This window comes from Puntigrus tetrazona, chromosome 23 (assembly GCF_018831695.1).
Source record: "Puntigrus tetrazona isolate hp1 chromosome 23, ASM1883169v1, whole genome shotgun sequence".
Lineage (NCBI taxonomy): Eukaryota > Metazoa > Chordata > Actinopteri > Cypriniformes > Cyprinidae > Puntigrus > Puntigrus tetrazona.
Genome location: NC_056721.1, coordinates 10347847 through 10368228, shown reverse-complemented (window position 1 = coordinate 10368228; position 20382 = coordinate 10347847). Strand labels below are relative to the sequence as shown.

The window sequence follows — 20382 nt, the reverse complement described above, 5'->3', positions numbered from 1 at the left end:
GTGTTAATGCTCAAAATTAAAGATGTAATGGCACATCAAATGTAGTAAAAAAGATGCCTGCTTTGACACACCTTGGCCTCTAGATACGGATATACAGTTAAAATGGCTGTGGAAATGCATGCACCTCTGACACCTTCTGTGCCGCCTTTTTAGTGTAAATATGAAGATTTAGAGAATATATAAATACAATAAAAAATAAAAAATTGCAATTTGTATTTATTTATTTTTTACAGTGTAATTGTTTTTCCATGAAACTACACTGAAGCAAAACTGAATTCACAAATGTTTTATTTCATACTGGCAAAAACTATTGCTGAAAATATAATAAAAACCTGAGGAAAGTATCGTGATTTCTAAGCTTTAAAATGAAGAATGGCCCATTAAATAATATAAAAATAATAAATAACATAACTTTTTCTTTCTAGTTAGGTCTTGATGATAACTTAAATGTGTATTTAATAAATAATGCATGCAAAAGACCACGTTTTTATACAGTAAATGTTGAAGGATGGTTGTTTGTTGATTGTTTTCTTTTTTTTTTTATCCAACAAGAGATTAAAAATTGGAAATTTTGCCATGATGGGGAGAAACGCTTCTTATACATTGTCAAAAGTCATGCATCCAAACGAACTGCAATATTTTGAAGCACTTTGTAAATGCTAATGGCGATTTTTACGTCAAAGACAACATAAAAATATAGTCTTTTTGTTTCACTTTTAATTTTAGTTTTTTTAAAACTGCATAAATCGGTGAGGTTTTGGACTTTTATTTTGGAAACGCACCGCAAACAACAACCTTCCGGTGGCCCTGTTGGAAATTTTGATAGGGTTGCCATTTTCACTAAATATAAAACCCCTAATACAGTTAGTGGGGGAATGCAGGACGCACAATGAGTTTTCTTTTGCAGAGCGCTAAACACCACTAGATGAAAAACCACTAGAGTTAAAAATGGCAGACTCTGTAATGATGGGGAGCGCGTCTTTAAACTCCGGAAACGTAAATATCTCCTTTCATTTCTCTTACCTAACGTACAGTCTGCTAGCTTAGCCAGACAACACCAACTTTAGGAGTTTGTTTAAATATAAGGCACATTTAACGGCAGAATTGTCATATATTCACAAATAGACACAGTTTTATATGCAAACACATCGGTCTGTTCATTGTGTTATGCGTGAATATCCTTACAATAAATGTAGTGAAGGCTTCTAGAAACAATTAAGTGTCTAGCAGTATAAAATCTTCAACCAAGTGGACACTATTGTTTGGCCATTACATGCCGAGTCATGCTGTTGCAACACACTTATGATGCCCAAAATTGCTGTCTAGGAGAGCAGCAACCACTATTCCTTCAAAAGGTCTTAGCTGATTTAAAGTGGTCTCAGTATGGAAGGCTAGTAAAACATTTATGCTGGTATAAACTTTTTTGATTAGCGGCAACCAATTTGGTTTTGAGGAAGTCAAACATGCAATTGGACATCCCGGTCTTTAATACTCAGTTCTTTTGATCATTGATTGCAGCGCTCTGGGAGCAGTAAGACCAGCACAAGTCCTACAGAGAACTATCAGCTGGCTCGGAGACGCACACTGCAGGTGGTGGTCAGCTCTCTGCTGACCGAGTGTGGCTTTGAGAGCGCTGAGAAAGCAGCGGTGGAGACCCTTACTGAGATGATGCAGAGCTGTGAGTCTTTCCCTTATGTAAAGTCGTATTAAGAAATTGCATATATAAATTTATATGGTGGCTCTATGAGTCTAGGCTATGGAGACGTTGGTATCATTGTATTTTTGTGCAACACTGAGATGTTATTGGTTTTTTTCCTTTCTTGTGTTGTATTTATGTATTATCTGTTCTTAATATTGGACTTTGAGTCTGTAATTTCAATTACAGGAAAAAAACGTATCATTGTATTTGTTTTCTATATTAAAATCTGGTTATTTTTTGATAGATATAACTGAGGTTGGCCGTTGTGCGAAGGCAACCTGTGAGCACACAGCTAGAAGCACCCCTACACTCTCTGATGTGGTCATCTCACTGGTCGAAATGGGTTGGTTGCCCTTTTATCAATATATTTAATCCATATGTCGTTCAATCATGTTTATCAGTTAATGAGATTTTACTGAGGTTTACTTTTTCCACAATTGCAGGCTTTAACGTGGATACTCTTCCAGTGTATGCCAAAAGATCCCAAAGGATGGTCATAACTGCACGTAGGTTTACCATTTTTTACAAATTCATCTGTTTATCCTATATTATTATCCTATTTGATACCGTTTGGTGTTTTGACACAATCTGTATTGTTAAAAGTGCTATAAAAATAAAAGCAATTGATATTGTCTGTTATAACTGTGCACTTCTGTGTTTAACAGCTCCAATAACAAATGCTCCAGTCGCCCCAAAAGCCCTCATGGCTGGACAGAAGCGCACTCATCCAACATACATCCCCAGCCACTTCCCAGAATTCCCAGATCCTCATACATACATCAAAACACCAGTGAGTTATTTTGCTCAACTGATGTCTTGCTATTGTTTGACTTTCAGCTTAGCAACCAATAACACTAAGAACATACATTCTGCTTCAACATATATTGGCATTTCTGTGTTTTAGACTTTTCGAGAGCCTGTGTCAGATTACCAGGTGGTGAGAGAGAAGGCGGCATCACAGAGGAGAGATGTGGAGCGCGCTCTCACACGCTTTTTATGGCCAAGACAGGAGAGACGCAAAGTCTTTTTAAGGACGACATCAGTGCATTTCCTTGTGAGTTTTTGTGACCTAAATACCGCCAGTGTCCTATTATACTTTGACTTTCTGGTGTTTAATATTCATCTGTCTGTGTCTGTGTATAATAAGTGATCGCAGCAAAGTCGAGCACCATCCCTTACCTGAGTGCCCTGCTGCCCTCTGAACTAGAGCTTCAGACACTGGAAGAGACGGATTCATCTGAGCAGGACGACCAGACAGATACAGAGAACAACCCTAATAACATCATGCAGGCAAGCATAAGGCCTTTTTTTTTATTTTGGGCAAAATGTTTATTCAAAAGCATACCTGCATATATATGTGTGTATGTGTGTGTGTACATAAGTACAGGGGTTAGACAATGAAACTGAAACTGGTTTTAGACCACAATAATTAATTAGTATGGTGTAGGGCCTCCTTTTGCTGCCAATACAGCATAATTTCGTCTTGGGAGTGACAGATACAAGTCCTGCACGGTGACCAGAGGGATTTTGAGCCATTTTTTGTTTCCTGACTTTTTTTGTTCCTACAAAACGCCCCAAAGTGGTTCAATAATATTTAGATCTGGTGACTGTGCAGGCCATGGGAGATGTTCACGTTCATCCAACCACTCTTGCTGTCACCAGTCTTGCTGTGTGTATTGGTGCATTATCATCTTGATACACGGCACCGCCTTCAGGATACAATGTTTGAACCATTGGGTGCACATGGTCCTCCAGACCAAAAGGTTTGGCTATACCAGCCTGGCCATGTATATTGACCATGTGGAGCTCCCGACGGATCGTTTTGGTGGAAAAAGGAGAGTTGAGGTGCACATTTAATTCTGCAGTGAGTTGGGCAGCTGTGGTTTTTATGACAAAGACTTGCTGTCCGTGGGTGTGCACTAAATATGTTTTGTGTTTTTTTTTTTTTTTCATATATTTATTTATTTATTTATTATTGTAATAATAACAGATTTTTCGTTTTTTTATTCTAGGATGATCAAAGTGCAGATAAGGAGAATGTAGTGCTGCCGCCTGGTGGTGTTGTGCCTACAGGGAAGGCCAATGAGGAAAACATGATCGACAACCCATATCTTCGGCCAGTCAAAAAGCCCAAAGTGAGAAGGAAAAAATGAAAACTGATATATTGACTCGGCTACTCAGCTGATTAGGATGGATGAAAACTTCTTAACACGTGCTGAAAACATTGTGCCCCTTGAAGTTATAGCTAACATACGAGGAACCAGAGTCTTCTACAAATGTAATTTGGAAACCTGCAGCAGTCCATCGTGTTACTGACGTTTGATTCTTATAGAATGACAGACTGTTCAGAACATCTGAGAAATATTAGATGAATTTCAAGCAGTCAACTCCTCAAAAGAGTAACACAGCTTACAGTTTAATTTTGATAGTTTGTTTTAATAAGCCTTCCCTTAAAATATAATTTACAACACACCAGAAACGTGGCATTCTCTTTTGATTTGAGTATCTGTTATTCATTTGTGATTGGTAATAAATGTTTTTCATTGTTTATTTTAAGCATTGTTTCAAAAGTACAAAATGTTTCAAAAGTGGAAAATTAAACCAGACCGTGATGGTGTAAACATCCCCATTATGAATGTCCTGTTACTTATTACTTCAGTTTAATTTTAAGTAATGTACCTCAGAAATATGTTTTGACACTGGACATGTTATGAAATAGGAAGTATAAATCTTTAATGTTTTTATGCATTTGATAGTCACGCTGAATTCTTGTGGTAGTTCGAGTGATCAGTAAAACAAGCTTAGATAAGCCACCCTGTTCCTCTGTTTCCTAAACTCTTTGTCATGGTAGAGCTGCATGGACACAAAAGACCAAATTAAGGAAAAACATTTAAAAAACCATTTTATTATATTGTAATTATATTGTAACCTCTGTACGCAGTGCTCTTCTCTCCAGCGATGGCACTTTTGTCCAGTCTGGAGGCTGAATTTCATAGGCCATGACACCTTTTTGCTTTGGATGCTGCCATGAACATATGCCCCTGGACTAAAAAAAGGCATATACATTGAAAATCTGCGATTCATTTCATTCTTGCATGCACTTGAGCAAATACATGCTTCATAGATGATCATTCTCAAATCATGTCGAATTGCTTAACCATCAGGTTTTACACAAACCCGTGTAGTTTAATATAGACGATATACTAAAATTTACAAAAAAGAATTATGAACCCCATATTTCTCTTTATTTCAGAATTCTGATGTGCTTTGCATTTTGTAGTAACATAATTAGAGTCATAAATGGGGTAAAACTAATTCTAGATGAATGGTTATGAGGGAACGTAAATTAATTTATAATTAATATGCAGTTTTTCTAGTTATTCCAAGCTCTGTAATGTTTTATTAGGTCAGAAGTCAGAGTAAAAAACAATAAACATATCAATAAACATTACCCAGTTGCACAAACAACTGCAGAAGTCAGGGGTCCTGACCTTCAATTATTTTTAAGCACTATGGGGTCTTTTTTTTTTTTTAGCAAAATACATTCATTAAAAATGTATTAAAATTATTAGATAAAATTATATATAGTAAAATTATAAAAACAGTAATACCCAGGGCTGGAGTCTGTGTTTGGATGTTTGAATTTTGCAGTGGTACTATTGAAGGGAGCTTTTCCAGGAGGACACACTTTAGACCGAGTCCAGTCTTGCTGGTATTTCTCTGGCGAAGGGGTGGCCGTCTATAAAAAAGGCGATGCATTTAAATCACATTACATTGAACAAAGAAAAAATTGCGATGTGACTTACTAATTCATAAACAATGAGTTACTTTAACTGGAGGCAAAAAGCGTGGTGCAGTGCGCGCTGCAAACACATATCCCCTCTTGCTCTCAGGTCTGTGTTGGAGCTCATATGTAAGAGTGCCCACCTGGGAACGGCTTAGTTAGTTGTAAAGAATGACGCGTTACATGACTTGTTATTAAATGTTGTGCCTTCCTGGGTACTCACCGTGTGGTTGTCGTAACATCCGGGTCCTAGTTCTGTGGAGCCGTGGAGCGCGAGCATTTCATTGCCCATGCGATCAGGCGCAAAGTGCATTGGAAACATCAGGCGTTTCTGGCAGCTGCCGAACGCGACCCGTGGAGCTAGAAAGTTGATCAAAACATATAATAAAATTCAAGGTAAAAAATTGAGCCCGGTTTTGGATGCATTACCTGCGCCCCGTGTCGTCATAGCGTCCTGATGTTTACTTGTTACCATGGTATCCAGGTGCAAACGAATGCTGATGATGTGGATCAGATGGAATTCCGATGTATCCAGAAGTCGTTCGATCAATGAAATTATGCGTTTCCTTTGAAATAAGTTTAAAAGTAATGAACTAATTATTTAATTTATCATTGGGCTAGTATTAGCCTGTCATTTTAACTAAAGTAAAGTTAAGTATAGTAAAGCAAACGATGCCTCAAAAATAGCGTGACAGGAAAAAAGCAAGAAAAAAAATAACCTAGGTCACAGGCCTATGTACAGTCTATGCAGAAAACTTTTGAAAAGTTAAGTCACACACTTTAATGAAACGTCATGGCATTAAATAACAACATATGAATCCAAACACATAATGTTGATGGTCATTAAGTGTTACAAATCTGTACACAGTTTGTGCAGTTAAAGTACAATCGCTTATAGCTATAAAATTCTGACAGTTTCCACAAACTAAGAGCAACTTCGTCTGAAACAAACCACTACATAAAGATCTGTGGTCATAAAGTATGAATGTGTACGAATAACCAGCAACCACTTTTTTTTTTCACGCAAAGTAAATTTCACAATTATTTACAACGAAACAACAAGTAACAAATTTAATGCGCTACAAACTGAAGCATTTTCTTGTGGATCATCTTTTACATGTGATACTTAGCCATCACTCATTATTAATGTCAATTGATCTGTTTCAGAGAACGATATTATTGCTGTTATTCATATCAATTATGGATGACTGGATCCTGGAGCCTGTGCTTATAAATAAGAAACTACAATACACTTCTACTTAAGTTTTGGCAAACCATTATTTTCTCTGAGGGTTGGATTGATTTTTCAACACGACTATAAAGTTGGTTGATTGTATGCTTTTACTCAGAATCTCACTAGTAGAATGACAATAGTTATACCGCCAATAGTTCTGGGAACCATGAAAGGCTTCTCCGATGTGAAAGCCATTAATGAAATCTATAACGCTGCAGTGTTTGATTTCTGTCTCAACGTCACAGATCATGAGCTGCATCTATCACTAAGTGTATCTTGTAAGTGCAGAAGCACACAATTTTCTTTAGCAGTGTTCTGTCTGTTTTCTTTTTCTTTAAAGCTTCTTTAAAACCATGTTTGTTGCACAAAGCGCTATGCTTGTTTGACGAGAGCAATAAAAAGGGCATAATATTTAAGATTTCCTTGGTCATAAAAAACTTCACGATTATCACAAACCAATGAGTAATGTGAAGTTTATGTAATGATTATTTCAGTCCTTTCCTTAGTTGTTTTTATGACTATATGACAGTATGAAAGAGACAGGAAGCAATGTAAGAGAATAGAAATAGATAGAAATAGAAATAATTTTATTTAAAGCATAGCAAATCAAAATGAGCAACTACGACACATAGTTTAGAATAGAAAAAAGTGTCCCTAATGTTATAGGTATATTGCTACTATTCTTGTTTTTGGTCAGAGATATCAGTTCTCTCCTTGGTGATTTGTTAAACCTTGACTTTGTTACCGTGTTTAGTCTGATTGTCTTTGCGTGTTCCTGTGTCTTGGATTGTCTGAGTATCTTGTTAACTTCACGATTAAAGTTGTGTTTGCAAATGAATTCTGTCTCTGCCTGATCTCATCGTTACAGCTATATGAAAAAGAAATAAAATGCCATCTACTCTGAAAGGAAACTTTCGCAAAACCTCATTAATTTAGTTCAATCAGGAGATCTGGCAGAGAAAAACTCAAGTTCTTCTAGAATAATCAACAAAACACAAGAGCTTTATTTAAAGTTTTAGTTCTTTAAAGCAGTTTTGCACGAAAAATACATTTTGTGCATTAAAACAATTACAGATAATTGTGATTAATTCTACTCATGGACTGATCATGCAGCTGACAGCTTCAGTATTAATCACTCTGAGATAATGCAATATTAGTGGGGAGGATGAAAATCATGCATACATGATCAGTTAATGGGTTAATATTTTATATATATATATATATATATGGAATATATCTATATCTATATATATATCTATGGAACTTTAGAAGTGTTACGAATTTGTGCACAATTTGTGCAGTCATAGTGCAATCGCTTAGATATAAAATTCAGATTAAGACTACTATTAAGAAACTAGACACAACTTTGTCTGAAACAAACCGCCATCTGAAGAAACAGACCGTGGAGATGACACCAAGAGATGACACAGCTCAGGGAACCTGTCTTCCACAACCATATATGTCAGCACAAATGAGAATATGCTGTTCATCAAGTAATTAATTCCACCTGGATGTTTAATGTGGGGTTTTTGTAATGGGTGAATATTATAAGATCCCTGTACAGTATAAGGCATCGATGCTAAAAGTGTTTTTATTTAATTGTTCAGTGATCCTCAAGACAAGGCTCCCATTATTTTATGAACACCAGCTTCAGGTACTTTCACGAAATGTACGATTTCAACATTAAAAGATTATGAAGTGTAACTGTAATTTCCTCTTTTGTTATCTATAGTCAACAGGTGGTGATGGATCTTGTTATAAATACCGTCAGCACATGAACGTAACTTTACATAAGAAAACAAGATCTATCCACATCTATCCAATCTACCATGGTGGCGCAAAAGCTAAGCTGGATCACTTGTAAGTACTGTCGTTTTACTTTTGATTTAGTTTTTTAGATCGAGTATTTTCAGTATTTGTTTCTGTTTGGTTTTACAGTGCTGCTGTTGCTGTGTCAGCATGGTGAGATGTCCCGCGAAACATTTAAATCCGAAGAAGCCTGAATTTTCAGTATAGGACAAAACGTCATGATCTATTTTGTGTCATTTTACTTTTCTCACCTAAACAGCATGTTTCCTCTCTGCAAGAAGAGCAAAAACATCCCTGGTTTGTGAAGGAGGGTCTGCACACCTCAGCTGTGGTGAGTAATCCAGACTCACACGCAGCGTGTTTAAACTTAACAGTGATTCTCACGGTCTTCTTCTTGTGTAAGATGTGGGATACATACATGTCGTTTCTGCTAACTATGGGCGGACTGATCACAAAACGTGCTCTGTTGGAAGACCATTTAAGCAGCTCTCAAATAATCACTGCTTTGAAGAAACATCTCGCCGTACGATGACTGTTAGGTAGGAATAACTAATATCGGAGAACATTTTATTACTTTGCAAGAGCATGGAAAACTGTAACCCTTTCATACCTTCATTTTGTCTGTTCATGAAACAGGTGTAATGGAAAAAAAAGATGTTCCGTTTTTGCAGTTAACTCTGTTTTCTCTGATCCTTGTCCTTGGACTTATAAATACTTGCAAGTGTCTTATGAGTGTCACCCACAGAGTAATGCACATCATTTCCAACCTATATTTTAATGTTCATAATTAATCATAACAATCTTGGTCAACGCTTTTATTAATATTATTGGAACCTGTTTCTATTTTCCACCTCAATAATTCTAGGACACAGCATAGCTTGTGAAGGTACCAGAAGTGTCATTGGCTGTGGTAAGAATCGTCTCAAAGTTCTTTTAATAAGCACATGATCAGCTGTGAAAAAATTTCATAAACAGCACTTATTTGATGAAACGTGAAATTCTGAAGTACAAAAACAATAAGTTCAAATATATAAAGGTTAGCCATTACTCATGAAGTCACATCATCAATGTTAGTTTTTCTGTTTTAGAGAAGGGTGTTATTTCTGTTCATCATGCCAATTATGGACGACGGGATCTTGGAATCTGCCCTAATAGATTTGTAACTAGATCAGACTGTTACTTTAGTCAGACTTCCAGTCTGCGTTCCAGGTAAAGCAGAAACATCATCTGTTTAGACAAATCACTTAATAATCTTGCAATATAAAATGAATAAAAAAACAATAATTCTTTTTTCTATAAAAGGTGCGACGGAAAGACCTCTTGTCATGTCGATGCGTCAAATTCGGTGTTCTCTGACCCATGTCACCATGTCTATAAGTACCTGGAAGTGACATACTCCTGCATATGAGTTTATGAGTAAAAAGACTTCTCTCATTATTGATGTTTGTTTATTTTTCTATTTAAAAAGTAAGAATTTTGAGCACCTCTATGAAGTTAATTTGATTCATTTGACAAATATCAGAAACATAGAATGCTGCAATGTTTGATTTCTGTCACAGAGCACGATCTGCATCGGTCCTTGAGGAAACAGCCTGGAGGAGCAGAAGCACATCTTTTTCTTAGCAAATTTCTTAGCTAATTGTGTTCTCTTTTCTTTAAATCTGCTTTGAAACTTTTTTTTTCATACAAATAAATTGCATTTGAAATTACATCTGCCTTTCCTCCTTCTGACACACTGGTGTCCTTTGAACAACCATACGACATTGCACAAATTATTACAGTAGCATTTATTTGAACAAATATTTAACTGTATATAATACAGCATATTGTTTAAAGCAATATGAAATAAGTGTTTTTAAGGAAAATAAGTATAATATGCAGAGAATGTGAAACACTGATACACTATTATACTTTCTTCTCAGTGGTAATTTGGGATTGAGCTTATCAGATGCAGCAAGCATTTTTGTTATTGCATTTGTAATCATGCCAAAACAGTTAATGTCCATTGTATCATTAAAACATGCAGATAAGTAATGAGGAATGCTCAACACTCAATATAAAAGACATCTTTTTTTCATTTCCTGTTCGGAAAATACTTTATGACCAGTCAAAGATAACAAAATGACATCTACAGATCAAAAGGCCAAGGATATGGAAATAATTCCTACGTTTAGTATAACAAGAGCCGAAGATGAAGCTGAAAAATGACTGCCTGCCGCATTGAGACTCCCTTTATTCCTCACTGCCATTACCCACACACATTTAGATGGTCTTTTTTTTTTGAGCAGCAGCAATACAAAAGTCTTGCTGTAGATTTGCTTGTTCTGGTGAGCATTTTCTCAATCTCTTTACTTGCTTCAAAGCAGCAGCAACATGCAGATCGATTCAGCTGAGACCACAAATATTACCCCCGCCTTGTCATATTACCCCATACCACGCCAATATCCTAGAGTTGTCATGATAGAACTGTGTTGATATAACGCCATATTTTGGAAAACTCTTTGCCCAGGGATGACCAGAGAACGTGGTCTTGAGAAGTTCTGGAAATGTGAACGCACAAAATCATACTTTACCTCAACAGGAACATGTGAACATGTGTCTTCGTCAGACATCTGTTGTTCTTCTGTTCACGCATTCAACGTGCTGGTGCTAAAGCTAAGTTGTATCATTTGTAAGTATTGTTTTTCAAATTTAACTTCAGTGATTTAAATGTTCAATTCAGTGTTTCAGTTGGTTTCTGTTTTGATTTTGACTTTCAGTGCTGGTCTTCCTGTGTCAGTATGGTGAGAATGGCAGTTTACTAATGTGTAATTAAATAAAAAAAGATCTGAAGAAAGATCTGTGCGCCTCAGCTGTAGTGAGTAACAGTCATTTCTAGATTTTTGGTGTTTTGTGCCCAAATTGCACAGTATACAGTTCCTGTGTCTTGAAATTTGTTTATTAATTATTATTATTTTTTTTACATACGTCAGCTTTGGGATTGATAAAGGTGATTAAAGCCAACTACGGGCGGACTGATCGCACAACATGCGCAAGTGGGAAACCAGCTCATCAGACCTCAAACATACGCTGCGTTCGAGGATCATACCTCCGTACAATGTCCACTCGGTAGGATTAACGCATAGTAGATAAAAAAGTTTTGTTTGCAATTTAATTCTATACGTCATTTTACAAGAGCTAGAAAAGTGTAGTTATTGTGTCTATTATAGCTCTTCTCAAGCACAGCACTTGTCATTGTCTGTCTAGGTGTGATGGAAGAAAGAGCTGTTCTGTTCCAGCAGTGAACTCAGTTTTCTCTGATCCTTGTGTTGGCACTTTTAAATACCTGGAGGTGCATTACGTCTGTGTCAGAAAAGGTATGTTTTGAAGTAATCATAAAATATAATTTCAGACATGCTATGTAGACGATAATGAATAATAATTTTTGCTTTTATCTGTTTAAGATGCATTGCGAATAAACCAAATAAGTGCATCAGATTCTGTACTCCCTGATCCCGTCACGGCGTCTATATAGTACCTGGAAATGATGTAACTGTGTAGAATTTAGTGACTACTATGTCATGCAAATGTAGTATTTGTGTGTGTGTGTGTGTAAAAAAGGAAACAGATAATAACATTATAGATAATAAAATGTATTTTTTAAATCTCTTTTAGACCCTCTGTAAGATATATCTGTTAGACACACTTATATTTGCATGAATGTGTAAAACTATAAGCTGTTGAACATTAAAGTGCATAAAAAATAAAACACCATCCACTCTGCACTCAGCACCGCCAAACTTCATTAACTGAGAACAATAAAGAGATCTAAGACTAAATCTCATAAGCAGTGGCACCATCGATAAGAAAATTGAATCATAAAAACACTATTGTTTTACATTAGAAAGTATATTTACTAGTAATGTTACATGGTAATCTTTTGGTAATGCACATTTGACAGTAAAACATTGAGCTTGAGATAGGAAGTACATAACATTTGCTTTTATTAACATTAGTATTGTGCAAATATTAATTTATATATAAACTCAAAAAAACATTTGTAACTTATTTTAAAAAGTAAAAGTCATATATTCTAGATTCATTACAAGCAAAGTAAAACATTTTAAAGTTTTTTGTTTTATTTTTAAGGATGAAAGAGAATGCATTCATTGTTACAAAAGATGCTTCCACGCTTAAGGATTGCCAAGGGTACAACTGATGGACACTTCGGTCCCCATGATCCTTTGTGCCAATTCTTTTTTCCTTTTTCTGTGCTTATTCTTTCCATGATGACGGCGTTTCCGTGTGCCCATGGGGTGATGACGCAAAAGAGCACTTCAAAAAACCCTACACCCTTCAACACTTCAAAGCTCTCCCTCCGGAGGGTAAACCCTTTGAAGGGATTAGGGCACAGGGATGAGCCCTTCCGAATATAATGCAGGGTTCATTTAACATGATCATTTATTTAGTAAAGTAGCATTATACCTTTGCAGTACAAAATAAAAAGAAGTATTTTTAGAATCTTGCTGTGATCTTTATAATTTCAAAGTACAAGAGGTTATGAACTAGTTGTGTACTAAGTGCTTACTACTGTTACACCTAAAGTATACTTGTGTACTTAGTATACTCCTAAAGTATACTACTAATACACTGATATACTTACTCCACAAAGTATGCTTAAAATTATACTTAAACATTAAAGATACTTAATAAAATAAACTTGAAGTATACTTTTTTTGGCTAAAGGTTGGCCTAAATCACAGGCGATTTAAGAGGCATGTTCGGGAATGCAGATAGTTCTTCCAATATTTGAAACACTTCAGAACAAAATCAAACTCCAGCTTGTACGTAACCACAACCGGTTTGAAAGAATGCATGCAGGTAATGCTTCAAAGGGCGAGATCAAATGTTAGCCTATAGGCTGCAATATTGCCACAACTTCAAAATCCCTTGCCCATAACTCATTCTTGTTGCCATAGTATTTTTAAGCAAAATGAATCAATAATAAGCCAATAAGTGCTCCTGTGCTGCCATCTACTGTAGTAATTTGTGTGTATTTATCACAATGCTCAATTAAAAGTGGAAAATTGGATAATTATTAAAGCTTTAAAGTGCTGAAAATACTTTAATGTCATTTAAAAGTGCAGAAGGTTGTACAAAACCTGAATTGAAACAATTACATTTGACCGTTTCAACCACAACACTATGGTTATATAACGAATAATTATTTGCAGAATTTGAAGGATTATCAAGAAAAGGAGCCTGCTTCTCAGGCCTGTTGACTGAAATTAATGTTTGACCTTTTATGCAATGCAGTGACATCTTTAAATGTGGCTCTAGATACATGTAGCCTATAATTTTTGCAATATACTCGATAATGTCATTCTGTCTCACGAGTTCAGTATTTGCCCTAATTTTGCATAAACTTCTAAACGACGTTAATGATAGAACATAATTACGAAAAGCAACATGTCAAATGGGCTAGTGAGTTGACTTTGTCAGCTGACTACTGGCTACTGCTACTCTCAATACCACATGGTTTCACTTAAGGACCTAACCTAAAACACTCTACCATCCCTAGTGGTAAGCAAGAAAACTGCCCACAAAATTCTTATTAACAGGCTCATGTCTGGCTCACAATGGGGCATGACTGGATTAATGTGAGCAAGCCTGTGGGCAAGCCTGCACTGGACCTGTTTAGGGTTTGGTGTGGACTGGCCCTAGCCCACTGTGCCCGCAAAAAGCCAGCATGGGCCCCGCAAGGACAGGTTTGCAGGGATACTGATGTGATGACCTGTTAAACTGTAACACAAACACTTCTCTATTAGCCCTGTTGTTTCAAAACCACCTTTTGACTTTCCTAAAACATACACAGGACATTTCAACATCGTCAGCAGATGACAGCAAAAACCAATGAAATAAGAATCTATAAAGCAATGCATTTTTCACTGTATTTTTTTCAGAAGATATTTAATTTACCATAAAGAGTCAAATTACTTAAATTACCCCCTCTCCATACACACAGATAACATTTCAGATTTACTGATAATTGTTTTCCTATTACTTTTCTGTGATTTATTTTACTTGAAACATTAAAATATTTCTTTAAAATGTAATGTACTTTAAACGTTAAAATACATTTCTTTATAATGTATTTTACTTGGAAATTTCCTCAAGTTCTTCAATAAATCTCAGTCAATCATAAATAAATATTATCTGCTACTAACTTAAAGTTTGCCTCTAACAAACAGCTAGACGATGAAACATGAGGTCAAAGCATACAAGCATGAGTCATAGTTTGAACTATTAACCTCTCTTTTTTTGGCTTGAGTTTTTTTCAAATTTGTGTTTTTGTGGAGCTCAGTTATCCTGTAACACATACTATTTCCAATTACACAGACCGCCAACACACTCCCAACACATACATACCATCTTAAAATGTCTATAAATATTAATTTTATTAATTGTAACTTGTTTCCTACCAATATTTTTAGGTTACCTGAATGTAGTGTGAGAAGCTTTGTTCCTTTATGGGTACTGCTTCCCTCTTCTACATTAATAGGATAGTTTACCAGAACATTGATCATGGTAGTTACATACATCTATAGGAGGGTTAGAACCCTCCCAGAATACATCGCAAATAACTTCCTTTGTGTTCTGACGATGAACGGAGGTTATATGGGTTTGGAACTGATGGATGCAGCTGGCAGCTTCCCAGTGTTAATCTAGACTATCTAATCGTTCTATATGCATACAGATGTGATATGACTTTATACATGACTTTAGCATGGTTCTCATTCCTCTTCGACCTTTCATACATCTTTAAGTGTGGCTAGATATATATAATAAACAACCACTGATTACCTGTGTGATATTTGCAATTGCTCTGCAAATAAAGACCAGTTAAAAAATATGCTAAATATTCTTTGCTTAAATCTAAAAAATAAATAAATAAAAATAAATATATATATATTTTTTTTTACAATATTAAGAATCAATAAAATAAGAAGAAAAAAACAAAGTCGTGTTTTATAGAATCATGTTGTTATTGTTCTTTACTTTGCGTTGTTATACACTTTACAAGGTGAGTTTCTGAGAGTTCTGATTCATTAGGTAAATAAAAGAATAGCAAAAGAAAAAACAAAACATTTTTAGAAATGCTCTTAAAAAGAAGCATTTAAATTGGCAAGTAATAAAGCAGTTAGAGAGCTCTTGTTTACAGAATGAGATTCCATGTGAATCCAGGGAGGAAAATCGGCAGTCTCATTAAAACGGGGCAAATCAATACTAAAATACAACAAAACCCTTATGTTTGCACCCTAATAACAATGTTGAAATACTGGCAGGTACGGTGAGTCTTAAAATGCCAAATAAAAGAGGAACTAATAGAATCTAAATAAAAAAAAAACCTAAATGGGTAAAATCTGAACACAGCTTTTCTTGTTGTGGTAAAACGTTAACAGTGTTTTATCAATTTCTTTCACTTGCTGGGGTCTACAAGGCATAATATATTCTATTCAACTGCACTAACGCTATTGGATGATTGGAACTGCTAATAGCTAAACTGAACTTTAAAAGTGCATGAACTTCACACAGTTATTGAAGCAAACCGACTTGGGTTGATAATGACACTGTTTTCTTAAAACTGTTTTACAGCACAGTTAATCTCATCATTGAAGAAGATTGGCCTGCCATCTGTATTTTGTAATGTGGTGTAGAAATAAATGTGACCTGACTTTAATATCGCAACAAGTTCACGCAATCATTAGATATCAGAAAAAGTTGCGTATTTTGCTTGTTTCGCAAGACTTCTGCATTTCTGATCTACAGATGATGATGGTTCTGCGTTTGCTATAAACACCAAGCACATACGTCTCCTTGAGAACTCTGAAGTAATAATTCTGTTCACATATTCAACATGCCGGGGCAAAAGCTAAGCTCGATCATTTGTAAGTATTGATACTCGATTCAGCTTGACTTCAAATTTGCAGGATTTCATTTTGTTTCTATTTGATTCTGATTTCCAGTGCTGCTTCTTCTGTGTCAATGTGGTAAGTATGGCAGTTAACTTATCACTGAATAAAATATTTTCAAGTACACATTACGCACGCGCATTTATTAAATAATTAATAGCTTTTGCGGGGGAAGAACCACAGAGAGCAGTGGCCTGCGAAAAAGAAAATGTCCTCCTCAGCTGTCGTGAGTAATTCAGTCCATTCGAAGTTACTTTAGCCTTTTGTGCACAAATAGTGGAAATAGTGGAAAAGAACAAAGTCATGTGTAGTGTGCTTAAACCTTATCACAATTTTCTTTCTTCATTTATTTTTACATGTGTCAGATTTTGGATTGATGATAAGGGTCATTACTGCCAACTACGGGAGAACTAATCACTGGACATGCACTAAAAGGAAACCAAAACGTAAAATCTCAAATACAGCATGCATCCTAGAATCATCTGCCTTGATGTCCCGGTGGTAGGAACGACAGACCTTTTAAATGTTATGCCTCCTTTTACAAGAGCAAGAAAAAATACAATTGCTTTGCCAGTGCAATGCTGAAACTCTTCTTTTTTGTCATCGTGTGTCCAGGTGTGATAAAAAAAATAGCTGTTCTGTTCCTGCAAAGAACTGGCTTTTCTCCGATCCCTGCCGTGGGACTTATAAATACCTGAATGTGAGTTACGTCTGCGAATAAAGGTCAGTTTTGCAGTTGATTATTATTCATAAAGTTCTTTAGCTTAAGACATGCTTTGTAGATGTAAAAAAAAATAATCTTTGTTGTTGTTTTTTTTTTTACTTTAGATGCATTTTGTGACTAAGCCATCACATTAATGTATTTTAATGATCGCGTGAACAAATGAAAATGAAGAAAAGTAAAATGTTTCAAAAAGCAATGTAATGTCCAGGCACTTTAGAGATGCTTTAGAAATGGAATAATCGATTATTTTTTTCATGCCTGTTTTTTTTTTTCATTTAGTTTGAGGTGATTTTTTTTATGGGATTCTCTCTGTTAAACACTCTGAATATCTGTTCAATAAATCTGTTGAATCGGTTTATCTACATGAATGTATGCAACTATACAGTTGTTGAACAGAAAAATGTATAAACGAAATAAAACAGCATCACTTAAAACCGCATCAAATTCTTTCATCAGAATTTACACAAAATTGCCTTTATGTCTTTTTTTCTATTTGTTGTCTTGTAGCAGTTTTGTAAAAGTTTGAAACACTCAGTCACAACGGAAGAACATGCAAATATTTGTACCTTGGAGATCATGCTAAAATCAGTAATGTAGTTGCACAGGTTTGTTGCACAGTTTTTGATTGGTTCCACTTATGAGGGCTGATCATGCAGCTGTTTATCTCTCTGAAATCTGTTCAAAAGTCATTTTTGACCAAGTGTAGTTGTAGATACATGTAATCTCAAGGGTTCTACAAATAAAGACGAATTATTGCATTGTTTAGACATAAAATCTCTTGAGAAACATTGTCTGTGAAAAAAACTAGAAATAACTGAATAGAATTGTCATAGTGCCACAGTTGACATGTTTGTAGTCATTTGTAGTTTTTTATATGGATTAGTCACTGATTATTTCTTTGTAAAACTAGCCCTTATTTTTCTGTTGGTGCTTCATCAGTTGTTAATGCGCATTTCTGGATCCCCGTATTCTGGTTTTTGCTATTTTTATTGTAATACACGCGCTTAGTTTTGTATCTAAAATGAATAAATGCTAATGCTGTAAGATTTTTAGGTTACACTTTATTTTGATAGTCCACTTTAGATATTCTGATAACTATAAATAATTTTTGATTCTCAGTAATTTGCAAGTACATGTCTATTAACTCTCAGAGTGGACTGTTAGGTTAGGTGGGTTTAGGGTTAGTGGTGTTGTGGACCCATCAAAGTAAAGTGTTAGAGGTTATTAAGCAGACAGTCCATTAATACTCTAATGATTTATAGATTTAAAGTTACTGTTAATAGAACGTCTAAAGTGGTCTGTCAAAATAAAGTGTTACCGATTTGATTATCAATTATTTCTATTGTGTCTATATTATTTGTGCTTTCTTTGCAATTTTTGTTTTGGTTTGCTAAAAGCTGTATGTTTATTGTGAATAAAACTCTACAAATACAATGCAGCTGAACTGAATGCAAGCTGGTTGAATAATCATGGCACTGAAGCTGGTTGCCTTCATTATTTATTTATTCATTTTTACACTGCTGTGTGTTATCGTGAATTAAGCAAAAACTAATGAAAGAAACCATAGAGAATTAAAAGGATCTTTAAAGAACCTTCACATTTTTTTCAAAAGATATTTCATTCTCTATTTAAAAAATTGAATCCCTTCTCACACACATCGATGCCTCTTTGACGTTTCATTTGTCAAATAAATTTTACTAATCATTAAAAAAAAAGTATTATCTTTTTTATTTGTTTTGCTTGAAAAGTGCTACATTTCTATTGCAGTGCCATTAATAGATTTTTAATTAAGTATGGTTATGGATACATATAATATGGACAACCAACTTGTACGATACTAACTTGTGAATGTTCTACATATAAAACAACTGTAGATTTCAAAACCCTCTGCTTAGATAAACAATGAAGATCTCCTAAGAAATATAATTTGCTGCAAACTTGAAGTTTGCCTAAACAAAGAGCTGGATGAAGAAACACTTGAGGTCAAAGCTCGGCTATATAAGATCACACCCAGCTCTCAGAGAAAGATGCTTTTGCATGCATTGTAGTTTATACAGGTCGCAATATTAGAAGGCAATACAATAAGAAGTAGAATAAAGAAAGTGTTTTACAGAATCATGCTGCAATCCTTAAAATTTCATCATTCAAGAGGTTATGAACTGTATTTTTTATTATCTATCTATACATTTGTTGACCATCTTACTTCATTATACACATTACTAGGTGAGTTTCTGTGACTGTAAGAGACTTCTGATTTGTCAGTTAAATAGAGCAGTAAATGTTAAAACATGCTTATTTTACAAAACCACTGGGTTTATAATTACAACTAAACATTAAAATATAAAAATATACCAGTTTTCCATATTGAGTACGTACTGTTTTTGTACAGATCAAAAAACTGAAGCGAATGACTCCGGAAGTCTTGCACAATCAAGTTACAAAATGGCTAATGGTTCTTTACACATAGTTTTTGGGTTTGTGCATAAAAATACTGTCACAATTTTTGATTCTATATAATTTATATATTCTTTAGTTAACTTATTTTCCTCACTTCACCTAGAAACACAAGTGGAGAAGCACAACCACTGTTAATATCACTCGCTTATTTCAAACGAAATCTCCTCAGCAGCTTTCAAAATGGCTTCCAATTGGTTCCTTTTTGAGGGTAGGGCTTTTGGGCAGTCTGGTAGGGGAGCCTTGAAGTACCTCTGGCCTCCTCTGAAAGACATGGGCACACATATTGGACAGTTGTGAATCTCCCCTCCTGTTGGTAGCCAGTGTGCAAGCTACAAACCGTAATCTTGGCAAGATGTCTTGTGGATGATGGGCAAATTAGATAAATCATGTAAACATCTGATAATAATGTCTTGGATTCATGAAGGTATATTAGGTCTTAAAACTGTTTGAACATATGCTTGCTGTATTTTTGCTTGAATAGATCTTGCACTTCGCCCAACAGCACATTGACCTTATCTCTGGCTATAAATGTAACAAAAGACAACAATTTCATAAAACTACAAGATTTATATTTGCACTATTATGGGTCTGTTTCTGTGGAGTTTCATATATCCAGTATTACCTCTGAAATGCAGTAAAAAGTTGTTCACTGTGTCCGTTGAGTCCAAAAAATCATTGGCTTCTTTCCTGCCCAGTTTATGCACACCCAAAGCCTGAAGCTTG

General features: G+C 35.2%; 3 protein-coding genes across 3 annotated transcripts in view; 2 read left to right on the top strand and 1 right to left on the bottom strand.

Moving 5' to 3' along the window:
- Positions 1 to 906: 906 nt before the first annotated feature.
- LOC122328779 (transcription initiation factor TFIID subunit 8-like) lies at positions 907 to 4324 on the top strand. Its single transcript, XM_043224715.1, is given in 9 exon segments — positions 907 to 996; positions 1519 to 1678; positions 1944 to 2042; positions 2143 to 2205; positions 2365 to 2489; positions 2604 to 2690; positions 2693 to 2753; positions 2847 to 2989; positions 3712 to 4324. Coding segments are annotated over 9 exon segments (927 nt in total). The 5' UTR covers positions 907 to 948; the 3' UTR covers positions 3853 to 4324.
- An 86-nt stretch (positions 4325 to 4410) lies between these two features.
- Positions 4411 to 20382, bottom strand: part of LOC122328781 (protein pitchfork-like) — a 33408-nt gene continuing 17436 nt past the window's right edge. Inside the window, 7 exon segments of the mRNA XM_043224717.1 lie at positions 4411 to 4552; positions 4629 to 4681; positions 4684 to 4745; positions 5311 to 5438; positions 5528 to 5626; positions 5707 to 5843; positions 5913 to 6049. Coding sequence (XP_043080652.1) covers positions 4487 to 4552; positions 4629 to 4681; positions 4684 to 4745; positions 5311 to 5438; positions 5528 to 5626; positions 5707 to 5843; positions 5913 to 5958 — 591 coding nt within the window. The 5' untranslated portion in view covers positions 5959 to 6049 and the 3' untranslated portion in view covers positions 4411 to 4486.
- Positions 8443 to 12288, top strand: LOC122329224 (L-rhamnose-binding lectin CSL3-like). The gene is made up of 12 exons (XM_043225415.1): positions 8443 to 8577; positions 8656 to 8679; positions 8786 to 8857; positions 8930 to 9065; positions 9163 to 9272; positions 9392 to 9436; positions 9615 to 9735; positions 9829 to 9932; positions 11286 to 11309; positions 11499 to 11634; positions 11773 to 11882; positions 11970 to 12288. Exons 1-12 carry the CDS (start codon positions 8547 to 8549, stop codon positions 12038 to 12040), a joined length of 984 nt encoding a protein of 327 aa, XP_043081350.1. The 5' UTR covers positions 8443 to 8546; the 3' UTR covers positions 12041 to 12288.